Source organism: Sceloporus undulatus, chromosome 1 (genome assembly GCF_019175285.1).
Source record: "Sceloporus undulatus isolate JIND9_A2432 ecotype Alabama chromosome 1, SceUnd_v1.1, whole genome shotgun sequence".
In the NCBI taxonomy this organism is placed as follows: domain Eukaryota; kingdom Metazoa; phylum Chordata; class Lepidosauria; order Squamata; family Phrynosomatidae; genus Sceloporus; species Sceloporus undulatus.
This window is the reverse complement of record NC_056522.1, coordinates 318145896-318155975: the sequence shown is the minus strand read 5'-3', so window position 1 is coordinate 318155975 and position 10080 is coordinate 318145896. Positions and strand designations below refer to the sequence as shown.

At 38.4% G+C, this 10080-nt stretch overlaps 1 protein-coding gene across 1 annotated transcript in view; it reads left to right on the top strand.

Annotated features, from left to right (window-relative positions):
* Window positions 1–379: 379 nt before the first annotated feature.
* The window catches only part of CAPN3 (calpain 3), a 43474-nt gene continuing 33773 nt past the window's right edge, over window positions 380–10080 (top strand). The window contains exons 1-5 of the mRNA XM_042445427.1: window positions 380–977; window positions 8086–8155; window positions 8384–8502; window positions 8708–8841; window positions 9689–9857. Of these exons, the coding sequence (XP_042301361.1) occupies window positions 687–977; window positions 8086–8155; window positions 8384–8502; window positions 8708–8841; window positions 9689–9857 (783 nt within the window). The 5' untranslated portion in view covers window positions 380–686. The remainder of the gene's footprint in view (window positions 978–8085; window positions 8156–8383; window positions 8503–8707; window positions 8842–9688; window positions 9858–10080) is intronic.

Genomic DNA, 10080 nt, shown 5'->3' with positions numbered 1-10080 from the left:
AAAAGCCCAGAGGAGCACCATGAGGTAACTCCAATAGACTCTAGAACAAACTCTAAGAATCGAAGGCTTTCACGGCCAGCATCCATAGTTTTTTTGTGGGGTTTTTGGGCTTTTGTAGCTGTGTTCTGGAAGAGTTTATTCCTGACATTTTATATGCCAGGTTCTTAAACATTTAAGCTTCTCTTGTTTCATCAGCCTGTAAATTAAAGTTGCATTTTTCACATTAGAGAGTTTTTTAAAATAATAATAATAAAAATAGTTTAAGCTGCCTGGCCCTTTCAGACCTTCCGAAAAATACAGCTCTATTTCTTTATCCCCTCCTCTGCATCAACACTCTCCCTAAGAGTTTATTTTTAGTCTTCTGATCTGCAACCTTTACAAAGCACACCACAGGCACACTCACTCACACAGATCCGGAGGTGAAGGTTACTCAACAATTTCTCTTACTTCCTGCTAAGATGCAGATTTTGACACCAAACAAGAACCGCTTGATGACATGTACACAAAGTTGTGGCATGGCTCTTCACACTGCCATCTGAATGCTTGCAGACAAAAAGGAGGGAAAAGAGAACTGTGAAATCGTTTACATAGCAACTTCCGCTTTCCTGTTCTCTTCTGGATTGCAAGATCTTCCTTGTTTTTTATTAATTTTCTTAAGTTGATAAATTTGTTCAAAACCAATCTCCATGCCATTGGCTACCAATACCAAGGTGGCACAAGGGACTGGAGCTGGGCCGGTTCTCTGCCAAAATGCTAGTACGACTGCTGAAACAGGTGGAGGTACAGGAGGGATCTACTCTGCCATCCTCAGCCGCAACCAGCCCATCATCGGAGCAAAGGAGAAGACTTTTTACGAGCTCCATAACAAATTTCTCAAAAAGAAGATTCTTTATGAAGATCCAGATTTCCCAGCAAATGAGTCCTCCCTTTTCTATAGTCAAAAGCTCCCTGTCAAATTTGAGTGGAAGAGGCCACCAGTGAGTAGACTCTTAGTCTGATGTAAAGGATGAATTTCTTAAAGATTTGCTTATACTATCAAGTAATCTTTCATTAAATTCTAACTAGAAAAGCTTAGATATGAACACTGTTGTCTTCAGTGCAGCAAGATTTTCAGGGATAAGGTTTGTCGTTTTCCCCAAGTTTTGACAGATGTGTTTTAGTTGGCCTTGCATTTCTAAGTCCAAATTTAAAATCTGTCATAAATGTCTGGCAGAACATTTTAAAATCTAATGTTTTTAAATACTGTATTGTTATTCCACCTTTCAAAGTAGAAACTAACTAAAAGACTTACCATACTTTGCTTATCTGGGTCAGTGAAAGTGTGTTTTCTCAACTTGAAAATTGAATTTTGTTGCAGAACAAGTGAGATTATTTTCTATATCTCAAACCAAACCAGAACTATATATTGATCGCTCTAATAAGTGCTGTGTGAAATGTAGATATATGGGGGGGAAACAGGAATCTATTGTACACCATTAATGATAAGTAGCATCACTTTCACAGTCTCTTGTGCCTACACAATCTTTTTGTCCTTTTTCTTTGGGTGAGAGGGCAGCTAAACAGTTCTCTGCCACATCAGTCAAGACATGATGACTTACGTCATAGTCTCTCAAGTAATTTGATTTTCTATATATCTATTATGTAGGCATTTTGTATCCTGTACAGGCAGGTCGTATCCCCCAAACAGCTTTGACTTTTCTCTCCTTTTTACAATCGGTTTAAAAATCAACACTTTACTTTTAAAATGCATATGCACATGTTTGTTGTGATTCTCCTGTCTCTTGTCATGAGCAGGCCCTGGGTAAATTTCTTCTTCTTTTGTTTTTTCCTGTTGGTACTTACCATCAATCCCTACAAGGATTGATAAGGTGTTAATTAAGAGAATGAACTGTTCATTTAGGGTTTTTTAATTTTTTTGGTAAAATCGTACAGAATTGCTGAATTTCTGAATTCTAGTAATTCAATATTTGACATTTTACAAAAAATATTTCAAACATAAGGAGAAGCTTAGCATCCTGATTGTGTGTACATGTAGTGGGATGGGGTGGCAGCGTCAAGGTGTTGGCCCCAGCAAGCAAGGAATTTCCACCCTCGAAAGCTATGATGTCAAGAGACTACCTTTACCTTTTAAGGTATCCCAGAGAGCCAGTGTGGTGTAGTGGTTGGACTATGACTCTGGAGATCAGGGTCTGATTCCCACTCAGCCATGGAAAGCCACTAGGTGACCTTAGGTGAGTCACATTCCCTCAGTCTCAGAAAACCCTGTGATAGGTTCGCTTTAGGATCACCATAAGTCCAAAACTACTTGAAGGCACACAACAACATCCCATTTTCTACAGTAGCACCTAACCTGATGGTTCCTCTTTAAGACTAAGGCCCCCATTGCCTTCTGCCTAAATATTAGCTGTGCCTTCTCCCCTTCATCTAGGTGCTCCTTTGTCCAAGGAGGTTGTTCTCTGAGATACAGAAGGGAATTAGTTACATCTTCCCCTCTTGCTGGCAACTGCTCTTCTCTCATGGTTGATCACTTTATTCCCTCCTCCCCTGCTGTTTCAGCAAAAGCAACAGCAATGAGGCAACCAAAGGGAAGTTTAAATGAGTTTAAAAGGTCATAGACATGAGGGAGTATCAGTAAGAACCCCAGAGGAGAAACAAGGTTTAATTTCTGCAGGTTTTCCATCCTCACAAACAGCCAGTGCAGGGCCCAAAGAAAGTTAAGGACCATCCTTTTGACACCCACTACGACCCAAATTGAATTAGTCCCTGCAACATTTCATAGATTAAAAACTGGGACATGTGGCCAAGCAACCTCAGGGTGTGATCAAGATGGCAAAAGTTATTAATGAAGAAGGACATTACACAAGATACGAGAGGGTGCAGCAGTTTGTTTTTGCCAAAGGAGATTGTCGCACATGAAATCTGCGCCATGATAGATGCAGGTTATAACCGTGAGCTAAGATCCGTTACTCACGGTTACAACCTGTGTCTATCCCAGTGTGGATTTCATGTGCAATAATCTCCTAAATCTGAGAAATGAAAAATTTTAACTCCTTCTCGCCTCTCGGCCCGGCTGAATTAACTGAAAGAAAACTACTTTTGCATTTTGAAGTCAGTGTGCAACAACTGAAACTAGCCAGTGAGGAAGAGGGAAAGTGGGAGGAGGAGAAAGAAACTGGGATGTTTTAAAAGCAGCTAGGAAAGTGAGATGAGAGAGGATTAACTGGGATGTCCCTGACAAATCAGGACAGTTGGGGGGGGGGGGGGGTATGAGGTTCAGTCCAGACTGTCTGAAAGACAGTATGTCCCAATATCGGGCTGATGAAGTGTTTAGATCATCAGGAAAGTAACATTTTCCTCAATCCTAACATTATCACAAGCAACATTGCTGAGGATGTGAGGGAGAGCTTTCTTGGTGGCTGTTCCCATGCTGTGGAGTTCCCTCCCATAGGAAAGTAGGTTGGCTCCCTCCCTACTCTCTTTCCACTGGCAAGCAAAAACATTTATGTTTATCCAGGCAGTTGACTGTTAACCGGTTCTTGCACAAAAAAAATTAATTAGCCTGTACTGTATTATTATTATTATTATTATTATTATTATTATTATGTTTTATGTTTTATGCCTTTTATACTTCAAATTTAAAAACTTACAATTTTAATATAATTGTTTATTTAATTGTGTTTGACTTTTATGCTGTCCATTGTTTTAACAATGTATTTAACTTATGTTGTGACCTGCCTTGGCTCCTGAACTGGGTGACAGGCTGGATGCAAATTAAACAAATACAGAAACAAACAAATTAAATCCCATGAAAATAGCCAACGCAACAGCTGATCCAGATCTGAATGCAGCAAGTGATAAAAGATACACACACACACTCCAGATTCATGAGGCTGACAATGGCTAAGAAATTAGCCCCACAAAAGGAACATAAAGACACAGACCTGAGTAAAACTGATATTAAGACTATTTGTCTATTTTATTTTTTTAAAAGGATTTCAAATAGTTTGCTAAAGAAAAATTGTGACCCTTTTGATGTTCCTGGACTGCAGCTCCTCAGCTGGTCCCAGAGTGTGGAATTGGAAGAGAGGGTCCAAGCTTCTTTTAAGAATAGGCTGCAGGGCTTCCCTCCAAAAAATAATTTTTGCAAAACTGAACAATTACCATAAGATTAATGAGTAGCTTAGCCTTTGTGGGAATTATGTTCTAATTCCGTAGAAATGCTGTGATTACTAACAACCAGTACAAGTTCCTCAAAAACAAAAACATGCAAAACTAATTTTATCTTTTCTACTCTTATTTAATCTTATCTATTCTTTTGATAGACCAATGGAGTGCTGTGGCTGTGGCTCTTAAGTTCAGTAGGGCTTTTGATAATGTCCCCCATGATATTCTTGCAAACAAGTGGGTGAATTGTGGGCTATACAATATACAAAGAGATTTTATAGCACCTTTTAGACTAAAAAAGAAGTTGTATCATAAGTTTTTGTAGATTTAGTCTACTTCCTCAGATGCATAGAGTGAAGTGTTGCCCAGGAAGGACCGTTATAGTCAGACAATATGAATAGCCATAGAAGTATACACTTTTGTGTATGGTGCTACTGTTAGATGGGTTTCTAACTGGCTGACAAACTGAACCAAAGAATCTTCACCAGTGGTTGCTCTTCATCCTGGAGAGAAGTGACTACTGGAGTACCTCAGCATTGTGTCTACTCAAGACCCAAATGGAATTACAGTGAGCCCTTCCTATACGTGGAGGATCAATTTCAGACCCACCCGCCCCACCACCTATGCTGGATCTATGGATTCCTATGGCAGTGTGGTCATGTGGCATTTTGTCCACCAGGACTTGCCATCTGCATGAGATCAAGATGGCAAGCTTGTGGACGCCACAGACAGACTGTATTACTAGTTATGCCAATCTCTGTTCTATTTTATAATAATAATTATAATAAATAATAAAGTTTTTATTTATATACCGCTTTTCTAAAAATCAAAGCGGTTAACAACATGTGCATATACAATATAAAAACCATCAATGTACAAAACATCATAAACCAGTCAAAACAATAAAACCACAATAAAACCATATTAAAACCACATCTCATGCCAGCTCAACAATGCTGACGAGGGGGGGGAGCACATCGGGAGTCGGGAGTCAAGAGTCAGGGGTATGCTTGCTCAAAAAGGTGTGTTTTTAACCCCTTCTTAAATAGGTTCAGTGAGGTGGCCGAGCGGAGCTCATCGGGAAGCGAGTTCCAGAGGTTGGGGGCCGAGGTAGAAAAGGCCCTCCTGGTGGTAGTAGCTAATAATAATAGATAAATTCCAAGCCATGAATCACCAGCCTATAGGAACTAATTGTTTTAATCTTGACTGTTCTTGCTCAAAAAAGATCCTAGAAGCAACCATGCATCTGGTGCAAAGAAACCCTACGCCAGACAGTCATGCAAAAATAAAGCCTAGACACAACTAGAGAAGCTAATAGTCACCAAGAAGGCTCAGCACACAACTACAGTTTGTTTTGAGCAAGAAAAGTCAGCAAAAGAGTCAAACCCAGTTACTTATTTATTTTTTTGAATATTGTATTTGGCATGCTGAGAGAGCATAAGCTACTACTTGACATTCCCATTTAAGATTCAGTTTGGGAAGACTTTTATACTACTTTGTTTGTCAGCTTTAATCAGATCTCTTCAGGAAAGAGAACTATTGTGCCTACGCCCCTTGTTAACTTTTCTCCTTGAACACCAGTGTCAGTGACAAAAAGCAAACACATTATTCAGTCACTAAAATCTCATAAGGCACCTGGTGAAGATTTCCTTTCTCTGGAACTCTTCAGGGCACATATTGACTGGTGGGCTTCACAGCGGGCAGAACTGTTTACACACAGAGACAATACTGGTCATATTCCAGCAGGATGAGAACTGTCCATCATAGTTCCAATATATATCTAAAAGGAGATAAGGAAGATCCCAGAAACTCCTAGACTAAGGGTTCCCAACCTTTTTGACTCATGGAGCTCTTTTTAGAATCAGTTTCTATGGCAGAGCCCCTAAGAGGCCTACCTTATGCCTTACAAGTTAATGGTGTTTAGGAGTAGTGTTATTGTTTCTTATTCTTTAATTTCATTCCATTTTTATTTCTTTCATTTTCCTAGAGCAACTGTGGAGCACCTGGGAAGTTCATGCAGAGGCCTAAGGCTCCTCGGGGCAAGGCACACATTGGGAACCACTGCTCTAGACCCGTAACACTTATTGATATAACAGCTAAGATGTATGCAAAACATCTCTTGAGAAAAAAAAATAGAGGACTGATAATTGAGAAGAACATACTAGTGGAAGAAGAGGCTGGGTTCTCCACAATAGATAACTGTTTTGTTCTATACCATCTTATTACTAAATATACAGCCAATGTAAATATCTGTTTACAGCCTTGGGCTCCATAAATAGAGACATCTAAGGGAGGGAGCTGGCTAAGTTAAACATGGAACCTAAATTTGGGGAAAGTACACCGGGGTTTTAACCCCATGTGATAGGATTCTAAATTAACTCATTATAATGATCCAACTTCTTTGTTCCCCACCCTAAAGGTCCATAAAACAAAAATTATATTAGTTCTAACATATGGCACTAAATTGTGCGTTCTATTAAAGGCCCATCTACTTGAGAACAAAATCAAGCACGCTTCTTAAGGACTATTTTGGGGACTGACAGGAACACTCCTGCAGCAGCAGTAAGAGCTGCAACAGGTATCTATTCTATTTACAGTTTAAAAGTAATTAAAGCTTTCAGCTACTGGTGGAAGATCCTTTCAATGGAATCTGACAGATTTCCAAAAATGTGCCTGGAAGAACAAATGGGCACACTATGGATTCATCAGCTTCATCAAATTATTTCACATCTTGTCTTATCAACACCATATCTATTTTCATTTGGATACCAGGCCACAATAATATTTAAACAAATATTGTTTATGTATTGCTCAAACTGATATCGAGGCACTTGCAAACACCAGGTCACTGAAATGGTTGGTCAAAAATAAAATACCTTTCCAAATAGAAAAAAATATCTGATAATGGGCTTGACTCAACCCCCACAGGACAACATTAACCAGAGCAAAATATATCAATCAATATAAAGAGCAATCTACAGGTATTCTGTTTTCCCACAGACTGTGGGAAAGCAGTAGAATATCTGTAGATTACTCTTTATTATGATTGACTCATTTGTGATAAGAAAGTTCTAGAAAATGCTCCAGCCACTGATGAAGACTTGTTGTCAAAACACGCTTGGCTACAAATAGTGGTGAATTGTATTGACAGAAATCAGCCAACTTCATTCTTTCCTATCAAGTCGTATACTAAAGTTGTTTATCTTCTGAAGGACCATTATACCATTTGAGACTGAATTCATTTTATTTGTTTTCAAATAGACATTTTCATTTCAAGAGACTGCAAGTCTCCCAACAGGACTTTGGTTCTTTTATTGTACATACTATATATTGTTTCAATGATCTGCTTATGCTATATGATATATTTGAAAGTGTGTGTATAATAAAGTTTTTTTAAAAATAGTTAGCATTGTTAGCACACCCTGCATGCCCAGTGTTATTGTGGGGTACATATATTTTGTTATATTTTATTATAATAGCAGTTACAGGGAGGCCATAAGCATGAACCTGAAAAAGTCAGATGACTTTTAAGTGAACTTCTGATGGCTGGCCACAGACCTGAAGGCATGTGGAAAGAACCTCTGTACCTTTATGGCTGTGAATATTGCTCCTTCCCCAACCCCTGCAGTGTCCATTTCCCCTTGAAGGTCACAGGCAAAGGTTTGTCAGCATAAAGCATTAAAGCAATCTTTCTGCTGCCCTCCATTGTACTTTCCCACGCTTCATCCTATCCCAAACTCCTTTGGTTTGTCCTGATCTTATTACTGCTTGATTAAATCAATGTTAGTTCCTACTTTAACAGAATAACAGAAAGGTTGCTACAATTGTCAGTAGAATACAACGATTCTTTTTAGATCTTATTTATCACAGCGAGTAGATAGTATGTCTTTTTTTTCTCAGAAATATATTTCTATTCTACAGGAAATTTGTGAGAACCCACGTTTCATAATTGGTGGAGCCAACAGGACTGACATTTGTCAAGGGGAACTAGGTACCTAGCCCTTTCTTCTCAACTGTTTTGACTTTGTGATAACAAAACAATATAATTTAATTTATCAAATGCCATTTTATATCTTTATTCATATACACATAATGGAATCTTGATTGATCCTGGATGGAGGACCTGTAGAAATAATAATTTTTCAGGATAATACATACTCTGCTTCTTCCTAATTAATCTGATTTTTTAATTTCTCTAAATCTGTTTGCTTCCTCTAAGGCGATTGTTGGTTCCTGGCTGCCATTGCTTGTCTGACCCTGAATGAAAAACTGCTGTTCCGGGTCATACCACATGATCAGACCTTCATAAAAGATTATGCCGGGATCTTTCACTTCCAGGTATTTGCTTGGATATGTTTCAGAATGTACTTTTTTGTAATTCAACTACATATACCTGTACAAGCCAGTGGAAGATAATACAGAAGTAAATTAAACAACGAAAGGTCATATTAATCCAAATATAACAATTAATTTAAACAAAAATGATGCTGAGTCCCACTCACAGAACTTCTAATTTGCTTTCTTCTTTGGTTGAATCTTGCAGTTTTGGCGTTATGGAAGTTGGGTGGAAGTTATCATTGATGACCGCTTGCCAACATATAACAACCAACTGGTCTTTACCAAATCCTCCCAGCAAAATGAATTCTGGAGTGCCTTACTGGAAAAAGCTTATGCAAAGTAAAAATGTTTTCTTTACTTAGTGCTCTGTATTCTTACAAGTTTGTGTTTACTCTCTGGTGAGGGAGAAGTGTGATACACTGCAGAAATAGTCATGGTAAAAATCACATAATGAAAATCAGTCTGTTTTCTCTAGGGAATTCCCCAGACCTACACTCCATGCAAACAATATTTGTTTAGTTATTGTTGAGTTTATTGCAAAGGTATATAGGTAACTCAGCCTCTTGGCCTAACTAAATTATATATTGAAAGAAATTACTTTCCAGGAAAGGCCCAGTCTCTAAGGGTGCATCTATACTGTAGAAATAATGCAGTTTGACTCCACTTAAATGCCATAGCTCCATCCTATGGAATCTTGGGGTTTGTAGTTTCACAAGATCTTTAACCATCTCTGCCAAAGCATACTGGTGCCTCACAAAATACAAATCCCAGGATTCTGTAAAATGTAGTCATGGCAATTAAAATGGTGTCAAACTACATTATTTCTACCATGCAGATGCATCCTAAATCTGTTCCAGAGACTTCTCAAATATCAGGAGCAAATTCTGAAGGGGCTGCAAGGTTGACAAGAAATCTATTATGACAGTAGTTTCTATTCTGCTGCAAAAAACAAAACAAAAAACTGAATCCAATCTATAATAGGTCCATAGTGTCATCATACCCACATTCTGTTGCAGATGTATCATTTACATTGATGAAACTGAAAAAATGAATCTAAATCAATCAAATTCTGGTTAGCTGTCTGAGCTTCCTCATTTACATTTATACAGTACAGAAGGATGATTTACATCCAAGTAGAGAAGAATGAACAGAATTATCAGATTAACTGTTTCTTGTCCCTCTTCAGGCTTCATGGGTCTTATGAGGCACTAAAAGGAGGCAACACCACTGAGGCCATGGAGGATTTCACAGGAGGTGTAACAGAGTTCTATGAGATAAAGGATGCTCCTAAAGATATATATAAAATCATGAAGCATGCCATTGAGAGAGGGTCACTGATGGCCTGCTCCATTGAGGTACATCCACTGGAATTTTCCCATATCCATAAATGGCTCTGGATGATCCCAGAGCTTTCTTAATTTAATTTTCCTTATACTTAAACACAATGGATTACATGCCAAGATGGTGATTTGTTGGTGGATGAGTATTGGTTATAATTAACACTCACATATCTCTCAACATTCAGCTGGAATCTTGCTGACCCAATATACAGACTTAATACAAACAGAATCATTGTTT